Source organism: Perognathus longimembris, chromosome 16 (genome assembly GCF_023159225.1).
Source record: "Perognathus longimembris pacificus isolate PPM17 chromosome 16, ASM2315922v1, whole genome shotgun sequence".
In the NCBI taxonomy this organism is placed as follows: domain Eukaryota; kingdom Metazoa; phylum Chordata; class Mammalia; order Rodentia; family Heteromyidae; genus Perognathus; species Perognathus longimembris.
In genome coordinates, this window is record NC_063176.1 from 4,748,784 (window position 1) to 4,772,276 (window position 23,493).

Below are 23,493 nucleotides of genomic sequence, written 5' to 3' on the forward strand. Positions count from 1 at the left end.
AGAGGAAAAGCAAGTATCTAATTGTGTGACCACCTTAGAACAAAAAGATATAAATTCTACTCTATAGTCTATGTAGATATACTTTTAAATATAGTATATATTTTAAATATATTAACATATATTTTATACATTATATGTATATATTATATATGTACATACATATATGTATATACACATATATAATATATATTAATATATTATTTTAAAAAATATATTTTTTCCTGGTGCCAGACTTGGGGGCTTGAACTCAGGGCCTGGGTCCTGTTTCTGAGCTTTTGTGCTCATTCTTCCACCTGAGCTACAACTCCACTTTGTTTGGTGATTGTGCATGAGTTTCATGGACTTTCCTGCAGGGCTGGCTTCAAACTGGGACCCTCAGATCTCACAGCCTTTGGAATAGCTAAGATTACAGGGATGACTACAAGGTGGCTAGTATTCATCTTTTGTTGTAAATCCCAACTTGTAATGGGTACAAATCTAATTTGCAAACCAGACCAATTTAAATTCAACAAAGCAGAAAACTTCAGGAAAACAAAACCCAACTCCTTGCAGTTAAGTCTTCTGTACAATCTACACTCTTCCATGTGGTCTCTGAGTACACCGTGAGTGTATGTCCAGCTACGGGAGGAATCGTGGAGAGGCTTGCCAGCTAACACATTAGCCCACTGATTAGGGTTGCAGAGGGCCCCAACCTCACCAAGGAACTTGCCCTGTCATTTTTGCAAGCCTGGCCTGAAGCAAGAAGTACTACTGACTCCCCACTTGTTCTTAACTGCTGCCAAGTGGAACCAATCCTAGGTGTTTAAATGCTCTCCTCCTTAAAAAAAAAAAATTAAAAAAAAAAAAAGATAGTGGTAATGGGCCAAAAAGACAAAACTAGTTTGTTATTTTCCTGGTAAAAACCTTCAGCTTTGTCTGCTTCCTACTAAAAGAATGAATACTTTCCCTGTAAGTCAAGTTCAGGAGTAAGACAAGGTCATGGCACACTAAACCATCCAAAGGGGGGGAAAATGATAGCCTGTTTCACTCCCCTGCTTCAAACCATGACATAACTAACTTCGGGACCACATATCCAGTCGGCCTACTGGAGGTGTCAAAAATTACTCGCCCAAGTCCACCAGAGGGCGCTCATACACAAAATATTCTATGCCCACTAATGTTTACTCTATCAGAAATCAGACAAGGAAATACAACAGCGTCAATCTTTACCAATTTATTTTATACAAAACAGTAGCAATGTGGGCTATGGGAATCATCTTCTGCTGCCACACGCATTCCAAGCCAATGTATACAGTTTACAGAGGAAGGCTAAACAGCATCAACCATGCTACCAAACATAGGAATTTATTTAAAAAGATTAAAAATTAGATAGCAATGTCTTCTTAATATTGCTCTCATCATTGAAGACTAAAAAATAAAAAAGTGACTTTATAAGTTTTCTTTAAAAAAAAAAAAGGGGGGGGGTCAGGGAAAGGAGAAACCAAGAGGCTGCTACAACACTGCCATACAGTCAAACCATCATACTTCAGTATTTCTGTACTTGATAGCAGCATTATTTTACTGAACCGTGTGCAACTACATGTAGAAACACATCAAAGCAAAATACCACGGCAGTTACTGATCCAGATCCAAAAGAAAGAAAACAAGTAACAACAAAATAACTGTAGGATGAACATACTGCAAGATGAACATTTATGGAGAATGTAATAACTACATTCTTGGACTGTTCCACTTTGTCCCAATGAAAGTGTCAACTGTGTATTTTGGTGGATTTGAGTTTTCCAGTTCTTAAACTGCATGCTTGGAACAAAGAGGGTGGTAATAAATCCTTCTACACAAAGAACTTTAAGTGGACAGCTGAAAATAAATTTACTACTTGTAAACACACACAAAAAAAATACAAGATTTTTTTTTATCTTCAATCAGTGCTCCCCAAAAGCACATTATCTTCGATAACGACCTCTCTCCCCTCGGTCTCTGTCCCGATCACATAATCGCTCTCTCTCCCTTTCTCGATCACGACCTCTATCTCGTTCTCTGTCTCTTCTATTGTCTCTGGGACGGTCTCGCTCTCGCTCACGATCTCTTTCACGAGGTCTACTTCTCCGACCACTAACAACAGCTTGAGTGCGGCGAAGGAAATCATCCACCCTCATATCATAATCATGCTAGAAGATGAAAGAAATACATTAGGCATAGTAAAAACTTGAATAGAATTTGTCCTTGTAATTGTCTCAAAGAAAGAAAACAGAAAAATTTAGTATGATATCTAATCAGATATCTACAATATATTATTCAAATCTCTTCAACTTCAGTGACTTCTCCCTCTGGCCTCTTTAATAAGGTTAAGGCCAAAGTAACCACCTGCTTATGACCACTAAGCAAACAGTGTGTAGAGCCTCCACGTAAAATGTCATGAAGTTCTTTCATGCAATTGGCTGTTTTTCCCTCGCTCAATTCTACAATAACAGCTTATGCTCTTTTTGACGTGAAATTATAAAGGGTGAAGCTCTAGATTTCTTCCAAGTATTTTATGGCATAGGAAAACCATTTTGGTCAGGTGCCAGTTGCTCATTCTTGTAATCCTATCCACTCAGAAGACTGAGATCCTGAGCAGATGATCATAGTTCAAAGCCGGCCTGCTCAGAAAAGCCTGAGACGCCATCAGCAAAACCACCGGCCACAAGTTAGGCTGTGCAGTATGGCTCCCGTGGCACACTGCCAATAGAGCTTCAGGTCCCTGGTTAAAACACCCACCCTGGCAAGATGATGGCAATATTTATGGTAAGAAAAAATGTGTGGAGAAAGATATTAAGTCTGTCCCCCACAAAGCTAACACTAGAAGATGACAAAAATGAGTAAGAGTGAAATACAGTAAAACTGCAGTTACTTATATCTCTGACTCTACTCCACATTAAGCTTTCTACTTTCAGTTTTTGAGGTTCTTATTAAGTAAATTTGGTCTGTTTTTCAAAAGAGAGAATAGAAGCCTCAAAACATGTCACCCCACCTTTCATGCAGAAAAATGAATATACATACATGTGTGCATACACATGCACACACCCAACACGCACATGCTCTAACCAAAAAGGCTTGATCTGTTTGTTAAACGTATGCTGGGTGCTGGTGGCTCACACCTGTAATCCCAGCTACTCAAGATGCTGAGATGTGAGGATTAGGGTTCAAAACCAGTCCAGGCAGGGAAGTGAGATTCTTATCTCCAATTAACCACCAGAGAACCAGAAATGGAGCTGTGCCTCAAGAGTGACAGAGTACTACTAGCCTTGAGCAAAAGAGCTCAGGGACAGTGGCCCAGGCGCGGGGTTCAAGCTCCAGGGCTAAACAAACAAAAAACCCCTGCATTTCAGTAAAAAGGATCTTAGAAGATTCCTTTATTAAAAACCATGCTACAGTCAGGCACTGGTGACTCACATCTGTAATCCTAACCACTCAGGAGGCTAAGATCTGAGGATCACAAATCAAAGCCAGCCCAGGCAGAAAAGTTCATGAGACTTGTATCTCCAATTAACCATCAAAAAGCTGGAAGTGAAGTTTGACTCAAATGGTATAGTGCTAGCCTTGAGCCAAAAATAGTCAGGGAACAGCACCCAGGCTCTGAGTTCAAGTCCAAGTACATGCATACACATATACATAATACACACACACACACATACATATATATACACACACAGAATTCTACAGCATTTATGAAAGTCATGTTTCATTTCTGAGACAAACATCTGACCAAGTTTTTAATAAAACATAAGCTGTGTATTTCTAGGGTGATAGGAAAAATTCTTATCATTCTCAAGTCTATTACAATTGGCTGAAAGAACATTAAAGATTGTAATATGACTTTTTTTTTGAAGGATTGCTATGTCTTTATGATAATAGTAACAAATAAAACTATCTAAAAAAATTGAGTGCTGGTCTGACAATTCCTGTCTTATATTATTTTTTTCCTTAATAAGAAGCCAGAAACATTTGGCTTCACAAATTCGTCACCCTAAAGACAGGGGAGAAGAAAAGAAAAATCCCAACTTATAGCGACATTACTGTAGGGGTTGTCTGGAGACATGTCTTGCCCAACGTGGCTTCAAATGGGCAATTCTCCCTTTTAGACCCCTGGGTGCTAGGATTATAGGTGCTCTTTGCAACAGAAAGCCTATATATAGTTCTAAGCTTCAAACATACGCAAGTATCAATTATACTTCAAACAAATTCCAGCAGAATTTCAACTTCTAATAAGTTCAGCCTCCCTACTATGTGAAACCCCAGAAGCCACAACATAGATAATCAAAAAGTGATCAAAGGTTTCATAGCTACCATATCAAATAATTGTTAGATTCTAATACTGAAGAGTTATTTTTTTTGCATTCCTCCTTAACAGCTAGGTGTCAGTTTTTGCCAAGAATCAGGTTAAGGATTAAGTTAAACACATACTTTTAATAAGACTTGATAGAAATCAATCATATATTTAAGACTAAGATACACTACCTATGAAGTTATAAAACTTAATAACTACCTTAGTACATTCCCGCATGCATATATGTCATCTACATTCTAAAAATTATGTGCATCATCAGAATATACAAAAAGTTGACTCACACACGTAGTCCTCCTAGCTACTCAAGAGGCATTAGATCAGAAAGATCATGGTCTCTGAGCAAAAATTAAGAATGTTTGAAAAAAAAAAAAAAGCTGAGGACAAGACTCAATAGTACATCATTTACCTAATATACATACATTATGTTTATAGGTGTGTGTGTATATATATGTATATATGCAATTACAAGGGCAGTAAGATTCCAGCATACAAATATACTAGGCATTATATATATCTAGCACACTACAAGTTATCTATGGAAGAATGCCTCTACTTAAGCAATCTGAGCCTTATTTCTATTAGACCTAATTAATGGGGCTTGGACTCAGGGCCTGAGCACTGTCCCTGAGCTGCTTCTGCTCAAGGATAGCTAGCACTCTACCACTTGAGCCACAGCGCCACTTTTGGCTTTAAGAATACAGTAAGAATACAAAACAGCTTATCATTCGAAATAACCCTCCATTTCTAAGGAGCCCCTCACATTTTTGCCTCCTGGTACACTTACTACTCGTTTGTCTCTGTATCGTGCTTCATGCGGTACTGGATGGTGTCCTGAGTAAGGAGGGTGAGCTTGAGGAGGAGGAGCGTGGTGCTGATAGTAGGGATGGTGGGGAGGCTGTTCCATCCCTGGATATGGAGGCTAAAAAGGGAAAATCACTTCCGTAAGAACAGACCAAAGCTATTCCTACCCTTGCATACCCAAACCACCAGCCCCAGACAAATCATCTTCAGTTATTTTCTTGGAATGAAGCTTCTTCCAAATACCCCTTTTAGAAAGTCAAATGTAGAATAAATTTTCTATTTATAAACCTTCAAAGATCTAATGTTTATACTTTCCCACATACAACATTTAAATTAGAACAGCAAGAGGTAAGCACTTTCCCTTATTGCTCATTAAAACGTGATAGCAAACCTGAGGCTGATACTAGGAACTTCTGGTTTATAAAGGGAAAACAAATACCAAAAAGCTAAGTAACACTTGCCTAAGACTCACACTCCATTAGTAAAAGGGTAAGCTGGGATTTGGCCATTAAGCATTCCGGTTCTAGTATTGATTCTTCAGCTAACCACTATTCACCAATATTGTTTCAAAAGCAAAAATAAAAATCAATAGGTGCCAGTGGCTCCCACTATTTATCTTAGCTACTCAGGAGACTGAGATCTAAGAATTGAGGCTGAAAGCCAGCCAGGGAAGGAAAGTTTATGGGAATCATCTCCAGTAAACCAGCAAAAAGCCAGAAGTGGAGATGTGGCTCAAAAAACGAATGGACATTTCTCAGGCAATCCCAAGACCAGCAAAAACAAAACAAAACAAAACAAAAGTACACCAAGATTACTTTTTTTTTTTTTTGCCAGTCCTGGGGCTTGAACTCAGGGCCAGAGCACTGTCCCTGGCTTCTTTTTGCTCAAGGCTAGCACTCTACCTCTTGAACCACAGCGCCACTTTTGGCTTTTCCTGTTCATATGGTGCTGAGGAATCGAACCCAGGGCTTCACGCATACTAGGCAAGCATTACCAGTAAGTAATATTCCCAGCCCTACCAAGATTACTTTTACATATGAAAATTTCAGCTGGGTACTGCAGGTTCACACCTATAATCTTATTCAGGAGGCTGAGATCTGAAATCAAGGTTGGAAGCCAGCCTGGGCAGGAAAATCTATGAGATTCTGATCTCCAATCATCAAAAAGCCAGAAGCACAGCTGTGATTCAAGTGGCATGGCACTACCAGTTGTGCTCAGGGCAGCGTCCAGACCTGAGTTCAAGCCCCAGGACCACATACAAATAAAAGTTTCATTCAGTGCGGGCTGGAGATGCGGCTTAGTGGTACAGTACTTGCCTGGCCGTGGGTTCGATTCCTCAGTACCACATAAACAGGAAAAGCTGGGAGTGGCACTGTGGCTTAAGTGGTCCAGTGCTAGCCTTGAGCAAAAGGTCAGGACAGTGCCCAGTCCCTGAGTTCAAGCCCCAGGACTGACCCCCCTCGCTGCAAAAAGGAAGTTTCAGCGTTTTTAATTTCATAAGCTCAAAAGGAAAGAGTTCTCATAATTCACCTATTTATATGCAATAGCATAAAAACTACAAGTGAAACAAAAAGTCCAAGGAAGAGGTAATATAACAAAAAAATAAAATGATACAAAAATCTAAAGTGAATACTCTGGTTTCCTCTTCAGATCGTATAAATCTTTTTGCCTTTTACAAAAATCTAAAGTGAAACACACAAAAAGCTAAAGTACTAAATTTCTAATTTACCAGAGAAATTAATGCTTCAGTAACCTTTAACATCTTAAAATATACTCTTGAGTAGGTACTGGAGGAGGAAATGGAGAAGAGAGGGGTGACACTGTAAAGAACATTGTAATCATAACCTCATCTACGGAATGGCAAACGCTTTGTACAACTAAAAAATAAAAATATCCACTTTTCTTAAAGAATACTGACAATCAAATAACGAGGATTCAGTTTTAAGGAAAGAACTGGATTTACTGAGTTATTAGATCTCTCACTATGCTAAACTTAAATTGTAATTCACTCCGATCACCAACACATGCTCAAACCAAGCAATCTTATGCAAAAGACTAAACACTCAACTAATGAGCCAAAGAACGGCAATGCTCACTGAACTTTACAGATGAGGGAAAATAAACTTCATTCAAGATCTTAGACTGGGATATAGAAGGAAACACATCCAAACCCAGGCACCAACGCTTACACTACCCCTATCCTATGCTATTACTCATATCAATTAACCCTAAGCTACCAAAATTATTCAATTTACTAGTCTTTAATTTTAAAAATAACATGTAATTATACATCACCAAATATTTATATTTCTAACCTCTTCACAGATAACCCTAATTGCCATATTCCAAAAAGCAGTCAAACTATTAGGAACTGAAAGTGAAGTTAATTATAAAAGCAAAATAATACAAACCATTCCTTGCCAAGGTGGCGGTGGTCCCATGTTATGAAATTCCCTCACATAATCATTGTAGGACTAAAATGAAAGATGATAATGACAGTAAGTAAAGACTACAAAATAAATCAGACCCAGCATTTACCTATATACTAAGTATATAAAATTTAATGCTTACCCCATTTAAAAAAACATCTCGGCGAACTCCTGAAAATCGTCTGTTGGGAATAAGATTTGTGAAACTAAATTCAGGTAATTCATAAACTAGTTCCAAGAATGTTAATTCAAAACTAAACAAGAGTGAACCCAACTTACCTGTCTACTTCCTGGTACCGTGGATCCTTTAAATACCCTGTTCAAACATCAAGTATTTTGGTAAATCAAATTTATATTTTTTTATTGTGGCATTATAATTAAACCTTCTTTATTACTGGGTTCAACTCTTCCCATAAAATATGTACTTTACATGGTGTTATTAATCCACTTTCAATTTTTCTTCTTGGATAACATAATATAGGAAGTAACGAAGCAACTATGTAAGTTAATGGTATCACAGAATTGTAAATTACTAGACAATTTTTCAAATGTATCTCCCTAAGTGCATGGCCCAAATTATGGTACATAGAAAACTTCATTTTGCACCATAGAGAAGAGCAGAGGAATTATCTCGAGGGCAGTGTAATAGGACCTCCTTAAGACACATGTTTACCTGCAGCATATACAGGGCTTGCTAAGTTAACTTTTTTTTAAAGGAAACCTCAAAAGAGGAAGAAAATTGCAAAAGTTGCAAAAATGAAATGTTTGCATTTTAAATGAAAGAACCATAAAAGAAAATAGTATTTTCTACTTATTTTAGCTAAGATCCAGAAAATTAAAATGTAAAACTATTTGAGCGGCTATGTTACTGGGATAAAAAAAAAAAATTCTGTGCTAGTGTAACTTAGTAAACAATGAAGCTTATATCAAGAAGTGGATACATAAGAACTCTATATAATACTAACACAAAGTTCCAAGTGGCCAATTTAGTAACATTACTGTGTTGTCAATATAAAATCCCTTTGGACAGGTTTTTATATGCAGTAAAATATAAACTAATTGAAAAGGTGCATTTAAATCACCAACCAATTATTTTCCGCATCTCTCCAAAATAGTCAAGTGCTTTAAAAAAAAAAAAAGGCTAATTTCAGTTTCCAGATAATGCTACATCCCACAAGAAACACTAAGTATCAAATGGAACAAAAGGCATAAGATTACTGTGTCACCTAACCACATTTCATCGTAAATACATGTGTAGACAATTTTTCATTTTTGCAAAATTAGCAAGTTTATGTAATTATTAATAGATTATGATTACTCATACTGGACAGATTAAATAATCTTATTAACAAGGTAGAAGAACCATGAGTAAGAATTATTAATGATTTCCTAAGGTTTAAGTAGTCATGTCCAAAATTTTCTTCATTTTTAGAAGTACAGGGTTATAATGTAAGTTTTTGTTTTGTTTTAATAATTTAAAGTCAAATATCTGCAGGATTATAAAATATTAACCTGGTCTCTGGTGAAACTCAGGGGGATAGTCAATCCTTGGTTTCTTTCTGCTGTTATGAATATCATAATCTTCTGGTCGACGCCTACACAAATTAGACACATTAGAAATTAAACCAAAAACTGCTGGGAGAACAAACATCAAAACAAGAGTTTCTGACAGAGAAAAGTCCAAACAATAGCCCTTGCTCCCTTGAAATGAACAATTTTTGGTGGCCAACTTAACTTACAAGTCTTAAATTATAATTTCTCAAATTAATCCTTATAAACCACCTTAAATGCAAATTGCTGGAAATTAAGTATTCCCTGCAATCTCATGTCATCAGACAAAAACCTCAAAGAGTAATCTAACTGAAACATACGTCCTGTTTACGTGAAACACAAATTCTATTTTAGTAGTCTAAACAAAATTATCCTCAGACAAATGTCAGTAGCAAGTTTGACAAAACATTAAAAAAAATAAATAAAACAAAATAAAATTGCCATTCAGGTAAGAAAGGTGCTGGAGAGGGAACAACCCATCCCATCACTATACAACAGGTGATTCTAAAACCTACGTGCTCTGCCATCTTAAATCTCAACAAGATTAAGAAGTATTTTTCCTCTGATTTGCACAAAGCTATATTTTATAAAAGCATAAAATTATAACCAGTTAAGATACCTTAATACTCTTAAAATTAACTATTTCTTAATTACAGTTATTCTTTCTATATTAACATGAATTAATTATGGGAAACTTTTACAGAGACAGTGCCTTGTAAAACTTTTATAACTTGGCGAGAAATGAATGGGACATAATTTTAACAGAATTCATAACACTAGTTCCAAGTATATTCTTTAGAAGTTGGTATTTTAATATTTGCAGTGGGCTGCTCTTTAATCTTATGGTTAACTTCAGACATCATGAAATACACTTCAACTTATCACTTAATAAAAAAGCTAAATAAATTCAAAATACTTAAGAAATAAACAGTTTACCTTTAATATAACTTCTGTAATAACCTGGCATCACTTTTTTTCCAGCTGTTTTTTAACTGCTTTCATTAATTGTTTAACACAAGTTTACTCAAACTGCACAGTTAAGTGCAACAGTCCCAAGCCCCCCAACAGAGTATAAAACAGATGCATCTACAAATAAATACTATGAAAATTAAAAGCTGGTTTAAAAAATAGACATACCGCTTTCTTGTAGTTTGGGGAGTGCATTTACGACCGGTCTAAAACATGATAGTAACAGTTCATATAGTAGTCCAACTACTGACTGTAAGCTGTATGCCACATACATAAATGGAGGCCCTGGCAGGCTTGAGAGGAGGAGGAGTGGTGTAATAAGTATAGTTTGCAGTCCATTGCAAAACTGAGGAAAAACTTCACGTGTATGTGCTGTATTGCACTGGAAACCTCTTAGCTTAAAACTTCAAAAGACATCTTGGTGCTCAGTCCTTTTAGGCAAAAAGTAAGGGGCTCTGCCAGGTTTCCTCCTACCTATTCGACAATGTCCTTTTAGGCTCAAAGAAATGGGACTCTTGTTGGGTTATCTGTACCTACCACAGAATGTTTCCACCAAATGGAAACTTAACCAAAGGTTTCATCCCATCCACCACATATCCAACAGTCTTTAGTAGAATATTTTAGGTTTAGCTGTATGCAAATCTATACAAGGGAAGGTGTTGGGTAGAAGGGATTAAATCAGTCCTTTGCAAAGACTTCTCTCCAATTCTGTAACAAGTTAAACCCCCTTTTCCTGGAAAATGCTGTTTAGTTCATAAGTAGTGCTCAATAACCATGGCGATCCTCTAAAAACCACTTTTAGTCCACAGGAACTGCCAGCATCTGGAAATGTTGTGAACAGACACAGCAACAGCCCTTCCTTTTGGTTTGTTGCCGGGTCTCCTGGGGCCACGTGATCCCCTTTGGAGAGAACCTACTGGTTTCAGAAGCTCAGCAAGATGTGTGAATTCACTGGGCACATGTTAGAGAATATCTGCCAATGGGGTTAACACATCACGGTGACACAATTTCAAAGTCCCAATAATGCTCCTCTTGAATAGCAAAATAACTTAAAATATTTTATCCTCTAAATGAGGCGTCATCTTCTGAAAAAATATTAGTGATCCTTTATAAAAGTCCCATATCTGATAAGGCTTATCCAGAGACACACCTGAAAGAAAAGGCTTTTTTACAAAGTATTAACAATTTTTGCAAATAAAGACTTCCTCCTCTTCCTCTTTTCTAGCCTGTTCATAGCAACAAATGCCTACCTCATTTCACTTGTGCTCTGTATTATCAGAGTACTAGCTAATCTAAACTCGTATCACTCTTTAGGATTTTTTTTTTTTTTGGCATAAGGAAAGATCCCCATTTTCCTCTTGAAAATGACTGAGACCAAGGTGACCATGTGAAATCCTCAATGAAGCCACAAACTAGTCCATGCAGCTTGATTTGAGGATTTTCTCTTTCTTCTTTACCGCAGGACAAACTTTTGACGAATCATATTCCTCCATCATGTTATCCTGATACATGTGCCTATTACCAGTCCAAAGAACGTTTCTAACCTTCCCACATCCCGGACTGGTTCTCGACGGGATGGACGTCCTCTTGATCTGGGCTGAGAATGCATTCTTCGCTTGTGGCGCATTTTATGAATGACCTGATACAAGTCAATACTTTCATCGGGGGGAAATAGGAGACAGAGCTGAGTTCCACATTCAAGTTCAATTTCCTAGAATAGAGTAGCAGCAATTTATAAGACAAAAGCATCAGAACAGAAAATTTTGCATTCTAATAGAGAACCACAATGCATCATAGAGGAAGGACTCCTTCCCAAGGCTAGTGCTCATGAGGTTCCAATAAGGTCTTGTGTGTGCGTGTGCATGTGCGTGTGCGTCCCCTGGGCCTAACCTCTGGGCCTCCATGCTGTCTCGGAGCTGTTGTGCTCAAGGCTAGCATGCTACCACTGGAGCCACAGCTCCACTCTCAGCATCTCTCCTAACTGCAGATAAGAGTCACAGAGACTTTGCTGCCTGGGCTTTCTCTGAACTGAGATCTTAGCTAACCTCCTGAATAACTAGGACCACAGGCATGGACAGTGGCACCAGCTCCAATACGCTGTTACATTCACAAAGCCTTTCAATGTATTTTCATGAGACAAGTACAGTGGTAAAAATCCACAATCCCAGAAGTTTAGGAGGTCTAGGGCAAAAGACACCAAGTTTTACCTGCCTGGGCTACACAGGAAATTTTTGAGACCATGTCTTACAAAAATAAAAGGGTTTTGGGGATGTGAACATGGCCTAGTGGCAGAAGTGCTTGCCTAGTATACATGAAGCCCTGGGTTCAAATCCTCAGCACCACGTATACAGAAAAGGCCATAAGTAGTGCTGTGGCTCAAGTGGCAGAGTGCTAGCCTTGAGCAAAAAAAGAAGCCAGGGAGGTGAGTTCAAGCCCCAGGACTGGCAAAAAGAAAAAAAATTATTTATTTAAATATTGATGTATTTTTATTTAAAGGGTAGAAAATGAAATCATGTATGGCTCCATAATTTCAATTCACAAATCAGATTGCTTAAAATACACTGCCTTCCATTCTATTCTAACCAAAGGAGTATTTCTTTGTATAAATACAAACATACAAGTACAGTCTTCATCATAATAACCACATAAGTGTGTGCCAATTATACTGACAATAAACTGACCACAACACAGTGACTACAAAGTCAGGCTAACATATAAACTTCTAAAATCAAGCCACTTTTATAATTTTCCCTTTACTAATGAAAGTACCAGCTAAAAAGTGACTTATATTTCAACATCAATAGATGCCTTATCAATCATAATACAATGATCAGAATTTCAAATTAAAATGTTTCACTTGACAATTCCTATATTTCAGAAATGGTTTTAGAGGGCTGGGGATATAGCCTAGTGGCAAGAGTGCCTGCCTCGGATACACGAGGCCCTAGGTTCGATTCCCCAGCACCACATATACAGAAAACGGCCAGAAGCGGCGCTGTGGCTCAAGTGGCAGAGTGCTAGCCTTGAGCGGGAAGAAGCCAGGGACAGTGCTCAGGCCCTGAGTCCAAGGCCCAGGACTGGCCAAAAAAAAAAAAAAAAAAAAAAAAAAGAAATGGTTTTAGAAATGTTCCTTAGTGTATATTTTATGGGTTCCTTAGTGTAAATTTATGGGTTGGTTGGGGGGGGGGGGGTTAAAACAAACCTGTCCATCACGTCCAATCTTTACTGGCTTGTGTTCATTCCAAGGATTGGTGAGATGAGCTGACTTAGTGAAGGGTAATTCACGCCTAAATATACAAAGTAGCATCAATTAAATCGTTTGGCAAATTTCTTTAAAATATCAAATTCAAAACTGAAGGTATAAGTTACTAATTGCCTATGACATAGTTATAAATTTAAAAAATTTGATCCACTGAGATGGCTATTGTATGTATAGTGCTCAAAAGCACAAATGCTTTGTTTGAACCCAAGCTCCTTCTAAAAGCATAAGCTTTAGTTTAAAAACAAGGATATTGTAACCTATTTTACTATGGTTTAGTTTGTAAACAGTGACATATAAAATATTTAATATGTTCCTTATTCCCATGTACTCAAAAGAAAACTCTACCTATTAAAACTGACACATTTAATAGCTACTTCAACTAGCTGCTAACACCAAATGAAAACAGAAATGGTCCCCAAACTTAAATTCAGAGCTGGTTTTCAGGTTCAAGTGTCCTTCCTCATGAATAGGACATATTTAATATTTACTAAGACTCACAGAAAGGTGTTATGAAATAAAATTGCAAACCTATATTAACTATGCCCTTTCCTTAAATTCAGGTATAACCTACTTAATATTAAATACTAACTTGGGTTGTATGAGGCATATAACAAAATAGTCTCATAAAGGTCAATAATATCCTAAATTTTCTATTTAGCAATCCAGCACAATCCCAAACACAAAATGACACAATATGAACAACTGGTGTTACCAAGAAAAAATAGAAATGAATATGACTGACAAGACTATTTATTATTAATGAAAAGAATTCTCCAGGCTGGGTATATAGCTTAGTGGTAGAGTGCTTGCCTAGCATGCATGAAGGCCTGCATTCTATTCCTCAAAACCACATGAACAGAAAAAGCCAGAAGTAGCACTGCGGCTCAAGTGGTGGAGCACTAGCCTTGAGCACAGAAAGGTTCAGGGACAGTGCCCAGCCCCAAGTTCAAGTCCCAGGACCTAGGACTGGCAAAAAAAAAGAATTCTCCATTACAATACAAATTAAACTCATCAAAAAACATGAAAAGATGAGTAAGTTAAACTCATCACATCTATATATAAACTTTTTTCCCGAAAGACTAGTATTATAGTTGTATCAAAAAACTAGAAATATCTAGAGGCAGAGCTCCCTTTGTATTTTATTCAATACTTTAGATTTTTCATCTCAGTTACCAATCTACAAGAAGAGTCACAGAAAAGTAAAAACCTACTATAGCCAACAAAATACAGCAAGGCCACAGATTATTACTACAACTGTCACTATAAATATTAAAATATCCAAAGTAAAGGCACATGAAAAGCCAGATAGATCTGTCATTTCAGGTTGTACTGTGTCTAGATTTAAGATGTTTCCTGTTTGAACAAACTAGTTCATCTCAAGACAGGATGTCAGAAGTGTGAAGTCAAGGAAAATAAGATCAAAATAATTCAGAATTACTAGTCTTCTTTTTTGTTCCTCTTAGAATCACACTTATAGAACAGGCGTCCAGTTGCCTTTTCAACAGACATTATTAGGACTACTGATACAAGTTATCTTTACTATGCTCTGTAGAACAAGGAAGGGACTCTGATCTCTGCAAATGGAACAAATCCAACAAAGGACAGAAAACAGCAGTTTATGTGCTGGAGGGTAATTTGGTTGTTAAAAAATAATAAGGAAGTGAAAGAAAACGAAGGTAGTTTCTTTTAATGAACCAGAAAAGGAGGATAAGCTCTATCAATAAATGTAATTCTGGATGAATGACACTAGGTACATCATAGCTTTACTCTGATCTAATCTACCAATTCTAAATCAAACATTATTAGCTAATGTGCTTTTTATCTTGTCTCAAACTTCCAACTACCTATACAGGGTCATCAAGGTTTCAGCAAGCGTGGGGAGGGTTTCAAGAGTATACTTTCACAGTGAGACACCTACCAACACAGTAGCAAAATTTGCTTTATGGATCAAACCTATCAAATCTAGTTATTATTAAACCTAAAAGGTGCTTAGGAACCTAGTGAAATTACTACTGTGGAGAGTCAAATGTAATTCACATTTTTGTTTGTTTTGCCAGTCCTGGGGCTTGAACTCAGGGCCTGAGCACTGTCCCTGGCTTCTTTTTGCTCAAGGCTAGCACTCTACCTCTTGAGACACAGCGCCACTTCTGGCCTTTTCTGTTTACATGGTGTTGAGGAATTTAACCCAGGGCTTCATGCATGCTAGGCAAGCACTCTACCACTAAGCCATATTCCCAGTCCCATAATTCACATTTTATAGAGAAAACTCAAACATGGGGCATTCAAAGTAACTTTTACACCAAGGAAACATAAATGCAAGGAATACAGTAGCTATCACTACGGAAGGCGTCTCAAACTTTTTAATTCCCAGGGTAACTTTGAATGGTGATCCAGATTTCTGCCTCCCAAGTAGCTAAGATTTATAGGTTGCTGCCACCACAGATCGTTACTTTCCACTTCATTAAAAAAAACACCTCCAGGCACCAGTGGCTCACTCCTGCAATCCCAGCTACTTAGGAGGCCGACATCAGAGGACGGAGGTTGGAAGCTGGGGTGAGCAGTTAAGTCTGTGACACTTCTATGTCCAATGAACTACCTCAAAAACGCGAGAAGTGGAGCTGTATGGCTAGAGGGGTGGAAGAGCTCTAGCCTTGAGCCAAAAAGCTCAGGAACAGCATTCAGAATGGAAGTCCAAGCACCAGGACTGGCGCTTAAAAAAAAAAAGCCCACCCCCAATCCTAATGAATGATTCAGGAGGACAAGTTCTGATGATGAGGATCACAGTTCAAAGCTGGTTTCCAATTACTCTTCAAAACGTTAGAAGTGGAACTGTGGCTCAAGCGGCAGAGCACCAGCCTTGAGCAAAAAATATGAAGGGCAGCGCCCAGACTCTTGAGTTCAGGCCTCAGTACCAATACATACACACAAGCACTGCTCTCTATGCCTGAACAGAAATAGCAATTTCCTTTATTACTGCTGACCAGCACCCTTCAAATTTTTCTCTACTCCTGAATACGAATAGCATTTTCTTTTATTATTGGTAATTCCCTTCTAAATATAATGCTCTAACAACTTATATTTCACAAAAAATTCATATGGTCCTATTGCCTTTCAGATAATGGTGAAGAAGTAACTTAATAGGTAGTAGATTTATACATGCCATGAAAAGTTGACCCATATCATTAGCTTTGTAAGACTAATGATATAAAAGCCTTAAAATAGTATAATAAATCACGTATTCAAAATGAATCTCATGTTTTTTAATAGTTGAATCTTCATTGTTTCAAAAGATCACAAAGCTAAAACACACGAATTGCTAAATCCCTATAAAATAACTGTTCACAACTACATCAGTAGCCTCCAAAATTGTTAGCCAAAATAAGAGTATTTCTCCACTCCAGAGTAACTAAATGACTAATTAACAAATGCAGGTATTTATTCCAATTAACTAAAATGTGTAAATCTCTTAAATACACCTTTGCTATTTATTTGCACACTGACATGAGATAAAATGTATTTTTCCCTCCGTTTTAACTTTTATTGCTGTTATAAATCTCACAGTCTGAAACCATTCTAACAATGCTACTCCTCCCAAGTGGACAAAGTGATGGTACATGAACATAAGAGTAATAAACTAAACCATGGTAGAATTTTATCTTTCCTAACTCATAGCCCATAGAAAACAAGGGCAATTTCCTGGTACTAACATGTTTACTTTACCTGCATATCCAGTCAATTTTAAAGACACCTCCCAGCATTTTAGCACTCATTCCTGCTGGAAGCACCCAGTGTATAGGAGATCCTCCATGATGTGATTCTGAAGAAAGTCTTGCAAACCCTAAAGGAATCATAAAATACTATGTAGGCGTTGATACAGTTCGTGTTTTTATATATCCAAATTATTTCTATTCTTACCTTGAAACTTTCCACTTTCTCTAACAGAAAATATTAAGATAACACTCCTTGCAGATCTGAATGCAAGATTTAGTTTTTTCTCATTGACAGGCAGTGTGGACCATACACCCTATGGAAATAATACAAAGACACAATTTGAAATTTAACTGCAAATCTTCTCACTCGTATCATATTGCTTCATTACTTCAATCTAAACATTTCACAATTGTTCTGTGTGTAAAGTTTTATGGATAATTATTAGCTCAAGGTAAAAAGACTATTAATACTAAAAAAATATAAACTATTTTTAGCTAAGTTTTAACATTATAATGTCAGTTAAAAGATTTGTTGCTACATTTAAAACAGCTTAATAGCAAGTATAACACACAAATATAGTTCTGAATCTAAGGAGAAAATTAAGATCTTGCAGTATCACCGTAGTGGGCATCTTTTATTGTAAAATATGCATTGTGTTTGGACAAATAGCCAACTCTTCCCTTTTCTTCTAAATCCAAGTAATCATACTTCTAAAAAACAATCTATCCATAAAAAAAGATTTCTTTTCTACATAAGCTCAAAGTATAAAAAAAAGAATCCACATAATACAAATAATAGCTAACTAAAGAAACTACTGAAGTATAGCAGCTGAATATAAAAAAAAAAAAATGAGCTGGGTACTGGTAGCTCGTCTATAACCCTAGCTACTCGGGAGGCTGAGATCTGAGGATAATGGTTTAAAGCCAGCCTTGGACAAGAAAGCCCCATACTCTTTTTTTTTTTTTCTTTTTGCCAGTCCTGGGGCTTGGACTCAGGGCCTGAGCACTGTCCCTGGCTTCTTTTTGCTCAAGGCTAGCGCTCTGCCACTTGAGTCACAGTGCCACTTCTGTCCATTTTCTGTATATGTGGTGCTGGGGAATTGAACCCAGGACTTCATGTATTCGAGGCAAGCACTCTTGCCACTAGGCCATATTCCCAGCCCCAATCTCCAATTAAACCACCAAAAAATCAGAAATAGAACTCTGACTCAAGAGCAAAACAGCTCAGGGGCAAAGATCAAGCCTGAATTCAAGCTCCAGGGAAGGAAGGAAGGAAGGAAGGACGGACGGAAGGAAGGATGGAAGGAAGGAAGGAAGGAAGGAAGGAAGGAAGGAAGGAAGGAAGGAAGGAAGGAAGGAAGGAGGGAGGGAAGGAAGGGAGGGAGGGAGGGAGGGAGGGAAGGGAAGAGAGAAGAGGGGAGAGCAAAAGGGAAGGAAAGAACATTCAGGGACAGGGACAGGACCCTGAGGTTCAAGCCCCATGGATGACAAAAAAAAAAAAAAGAAAAAGAAAAGAAAGTGAGCAAGAAAGAAAAGAAGGGAAGAACAATATTTTTAAGATATTTTTTACCATATACATTATACAGTCAACACAAAACAATACTGTGACTCCTAAAATTATGTTTAAAATTAACTCAAAATTCCTATCAAGTTTCCTAACTGGGCACAAACTAGATCCTAAGTGGCAACTGGGCTTCCGAGTATTAACACTTTTTAATACACATGACACTTATATTGAATAGCATTCCACTAAAAAGTTTCTGGATTAGGACAGCTTCAGCAGAACTGATATTAATACCTTCGCTTTGGCAAGAGACACATTCTCATGGTTGTTACTCTTTATGAGGAAAAATCTTGCATCCTGAAGAACATATTTGAGTTTGCTGGTTTGATCTGAAATAAAAAGAAACCCAAACTTATTAATTATAAACCATCATCATACAGAGGTTTTACTATACTAAAATAAGCCCACCACAGCCCCAGCTAAATTTTAATACTCAACCTGGACAGCTAAGCCACAACATGTAATAAAACAAAGCTAATAAAAAAAGAACCAGCACTTTGCAAAAAGGTAAAACTAATCTAGTGATATTCCGATATACCAGGTCCTTAAGTATAGAAAGAGCTACAAGGATTTTTCCCTTTCTTCCTTTATTTGAGCTACAAGTTTTAATTTATTCTTTGGTGCACTATCATAAGCTTGCATTAAAGGCCTTTTGCTCTTCACTTGGCTTGCTTTCTCACAACTGTTCTATCTTTTGAACCATTCCTCCAGTCCTACATTTTCCAACAGGAGATAGTCGCTCTCAAACTTTTTTGTCTTGGCTGGCTTTGAACCTCTATTTCTGATTTCATTGGCCTGAGTAGCCAGAATTAAAAGTAATCTACCAGCATCCAGCCCAAATTTTGTATTTTTATCAGATTCATTTAAAGACTGATATCCTGATGATACCCTGTTTGTATATATGCACATATGAATCTTATTGTGTCCCCAAACTGAAATATTGTGAAATGTTTGCTATTGTTCTGAAAGCTATGCAGGAAAAGGTACACACGGAGCACAGAGCTTTCAATTTTACATTATTTTTCTTCTTTAAGATAATATATCGGAACATTACTACATTAAAACCAAGTACTAATGCAGAAATAATAAGAGCAAAATAATGATTTCATGGAGCATGCAATGAAAACAATTTCAAATTTAAATGATACCTTTTCGGACAGCACGAACGGAAGATGATAATTTCTCATGCTTCTTTTCTGAACCTGTATTTAGCCAAAGTACATCTGTTCAGATTGGGTTTTAATAGAAATAAGACAAAATTTCTACAGTCTTGTCACATAAGAATTCTCATTCAAGACAAATTAATCTTCCTGGCGCACCCACACACACAAAAAAATACTTCTCAATGTGTACGAGTGTTTTGTTTTTTGGGGTCTGATTTTTTTTTAAATGAATGTATTTGAACAGTTTCCCACTCAGAAAACTAGTCACTGAATCATCATCTTCCACAAAAAAAAGTGAAAATTCCACTTAAGCAGTAACAGAACAGGATTAAAATAAGAGAAGTTTCCTCTATATTTATTACACTGAACATGCCAAAGATCGATACTAATGGACAACAAGTTCACACTAAACTACAGCCTCCACACACACTTTCCAAAGCAGGTTTCACTGCAATCAGTCAGATATAATCACCAAAAAAAGCAAACAGATTACCTGCATATGACTCTGAAGCAGAGCTTCCACTTCTATCAAAAACAATTGGTGATATGCCTCGAGCTCTCTTCCTTTCTTTCTTTTTCTCATCTAAAACAAAAAATTCCAAGTTTTGAAAATATAATACAGAGTTGGGTGCCAATGGCTCATGATTATAACACTAGCTACCCAAGAGGTTGAGATCTAAGGAACAAGGTTTGGAGCCAGGCTAGGTGGCAAATTCTTGAGCCTCTTGTCTCCAAATAACCAGTAAAAAGCCAGAAGTGAAGACATAGCCTAAGTGGGAGCAGAAAAGCTACCTGAGGCCCCGAGTTCAAGCTTCAGTACAAGCATAATGATGATGATAATAACAAATCTAACAAAGAACCCATCTCACCATTTTATATAGCTTTTAAGGTTACTGGTCACTGCTTCTCTCTTGATCTCTCAGTTTCTTCAGGTGGTATTGTTGAAAGTACTATTTAAAAACGAAGACCATCGGCTGGGAATGTGGTTTAGAGTGCTTGTCTAGCAAGCACGAAGCCCTCAGCACCCTAAGGTTCAATTCCTCAGCACCACATAAACAGAAAAAGCCGGAAGTGGCGCTCTGGCTCAAGTAGTAGAGTGCTAGCCTTGAGCAAAAAGAAGCCAGGGACAGTGCTCAGTGCTGAGTCCAAGCCCCAGGACTGGCAACAAAAACAAACAAACAAACAAAAAAGGCCGTTTTGTCTTACCAATTCCAAGTACTGAGATTCTCAGAAATCAAAGTCCTGATTAGCTTACAGTTTGATCCATTGGCGCCTGCGCCCAGCCTGTTCTTACTGATATTTATTACTACTCCTGAAAATTAATTCCAGGACTGTTTCTATGGGTTTTGTAAAAAATTCTTTCTTCCAAAACATGACAGGTATATACATATATATTCCACCCCCCCCCCCCCGGATATTTCAACAGCACCAATCAAACTAGCCTTAAAAAGCAAACACACTGTTGTTCAAAGTATTAAAATGACCTCTCACTGAGATAATGAAGGAAAAATAACAGAAACAGGCGATCCTGTTACTTTTTATTTTTTTGCCAGTCCTAGGGCTTGAACTCTGGGCCTGGGCACTGTTCCTGAGCTGCTTTTGCTCAAGGCCAGCACTCTACCATTTGAGACACAGTGCCACTTCTACCTTTTTCTGCTTATGTAATACTGAAGAATCAAACCCAGGGCTTCATACATGCTAGACACCACTAAGCTATATTCCCAGCCCCTGATCCTGTTTCTATAACATGTAAACATACATCGCTATGAGAAATCTCCATAGAATTTTCTTTTTGTCCTGTGCTGGTTCTGGGCTCTGTCATTGGGCTAGCACTCCTTTGAGCACAGCTCCAATTTGAGATGTTTGGTGGAAGTTGGAGACAAGAGTGTTCTCACAGACTTTTCTGCCTGGGCAGGCTTAGAACCAAAATCCTCAGATCTCAGCTTCCTGAGTTGCTAGGTATACAGGAGTGAGCCACCAATGCCTGGCTCTCATTGTTTTTGTATGAGTTACTTTTTAAAGTGTAATTTTGTTATTATTAAAGCACTGTATAGAGGGGTTAACATTTCATAAGGCAGGTAATAAGTACTTTTTAGGGGGACAATGTCATCCTTTCCCCTAGTTTCCTCCTCCCATTCCTGCCTGCAAGTTATATAGGTCATTTTCCACATAGTGTATAAGGGTATACTAAATAGCATGGTTACACTTCTCTACCCTTTCTCCCTCCCTCTCTGCATTTGTTCACCTTTTCCTCCAAAAGAAAACACCACCACCAACAACAAGAACAAACTCATGTTCTACTGGAGTTTGTGTGAGTTACTCTTAAGATTATGGCTTCCTTGGGGCTGGGGATATGGCCTAGTGGCAAGAGTGTTCGCCTCCTATACGTGAAGCCCTGGGTTCGATTCCCCAGCACCACATATATAGAAAACGGCCAGAAGTGGCACTGTGGCTCAAGTGGCGCTGTGGCTCAAGTGGCAGAGTGCTAGCCTTGAGAAAAAAGAAGCCAGGGACAGTACTCAGGGCCTGAGTCCGAGGCCCAGGACTGGCAAAAAAAAAAAAAAAAAAAAAGATTATAGCTTCCTGCTCCATCAGTTTATCTTAGGTCAAAAGAATAACAAAGTCATCTAACAAACAAAATTATATCAACCATTGTGTTGTTATAAGTTACTAAAAATTCTGAGGAAAAATAAACTGTTCAAAGAACAATGGAAGTCATATTTGAAGTTTTATTAACTATTGAACAGCACACAAGTTATTAAAAAGTTTTGAGTTAAAAACAGGCAAAACATGGGCTGGAAATGTGGCTTCGTGGTAGTGTTTGCCTAGCATGCATGAAGCCTTGGTTTCCATTCCTCAGTACCACATAAACAGAGAAGCCAGAAATGGTGCTCTGGCTCAAATGGTAGAGTGCTTGAGCTTTAAAAAAAAAGGTCAGGAACAGTGCCCAGGGACTGACCCCTCCCCCCGCACCAAAGAAAAGCAGGCAAAACAAACTGGAGTCTACAAAATTTATAATATAAAAGTAACCATAGGGCTGGGAATATGGCCTGGTGGTAGAGGGCTTGCCTTGCATACAGAGGAAGCCCTGGGCTCGATTCCTCAGTATCACATACACAGAAAAAGCTGGAAGTGGCACTGTGGCTCAAGTGGTAGAGTGATAGCCTTGAGCAAAAAGAAGCCAGGGACAGTGCTCAGGCCCTGAGTCCAAGCCCCAGGACAGACGCAAAAAAAAATTTTTAAATAACCATAATCCCTTATGTCCTAAAAGGAACACTAATCAAGTTCCAAAAAGTCAGTCTCATTTTATACATTACAGTAAGAATCTACAAAAAAAAAACCCTTTACATATTAAATATCCTCTACATATTAAATAGAAGATCTAAAGATGATAGGCACAAAGAATTTCCCGAGGAAAAGGAGAATACAAATATCTCTTAAAACAATAAATCTCTTCTATTAAGAGAATTTATGCCAGGCAGTTGTGGCTCACAGCTGTAATCCTAGCTACTCAGGAAGCTCAGATTTGAGCTTCCATTATCTCCAATTAATCATTAGAAAATTAGAAGTGACAATCTGTGGCTCAAAGTGGTAGAATGCTAGTCTTGAGCCAAAGTTCCACGACCAAAACAAGGAAAAAGGCAATGAATTTTGGACACAAGAAAAAAAATAATTTTGGACTGGGAATGTGGCTTAGAGATAGAGTACTTGCCTAGC

The 23,493-nt window shown here is 37.7% G+C and overlaps 1 protein-coding gene across 2 annotated transcripts in view; it reads right to left on the minus strand.

The window, feature by feature from the left end:
* Positions 1 to 1,198: 1,198 nt before the first annotated feature.
* The window catches only part of Ythdc1 (YTH domain containing 1), a 34,409-nt gene continuing 12,114 nt past the window's right edge, over positions 1,199 to 23,493 (minus strand). Inside the window, exons 5-17 of one of the 2 annotated variants that reach the window (XM_048364664.1) lie at positions 20,270 to 20,359; positions 19,762 to 19,815; positions 18,848 to 18,942; positions 17,255 to 17,363; positions 17,060 to 17,177; positions 13,280 to 13,364; positions 11,622 to 11,788; positions 9,070 to 9,152; positions 7,837 to 7,873; positions 7,700 to 7,763; positions 7,540 to 7,602; positions 5,112 to 5,246; positions 1,199 to 2,168 (exon numbers count right to left, since the gene is read on the minus strand). In XM_048364664.1, the coding sequence (XP_048220621.1) occupies positions 1,944 to 2,168; positions 5,112 to 5,246; positions 7,540 to 7,602; positions 7,700 to 7,763; positions 7,837 to 7,873; positions 9,070 to 9,152; positions 11,622 to 11,788; positions 13,280 to 13,364; positions 17,060 to 17,177; positions 17,255 to 17,363; positions 18,848 to 18,942; positions 19,762 to 19,815; positions 20,270 to 20,359 (1,325 nt within the window). In that variant the 3' untranslated portion in view covers positions 1,199 to 1,943. The remainder of the gene's footprint in view (positions 2,169 to 5,111; positions 5,247 to 7,539; positions 7,603 to 7,699; positions 7,764 to 7,836; positions 7,874 to 9,069; positions 9,153 to 11,621; positions 11,789 to 13,279; positions 13,365 to 17,059; positions 17,178 to 17,254; positions 17,364 to 18,847; positions 18,943 to 19,761; positions 19,816 to 20,269; positions 20,360 to 23,493) is intronic. The other variant, XM_048364665.1, reaches the window with a different exon arrangement.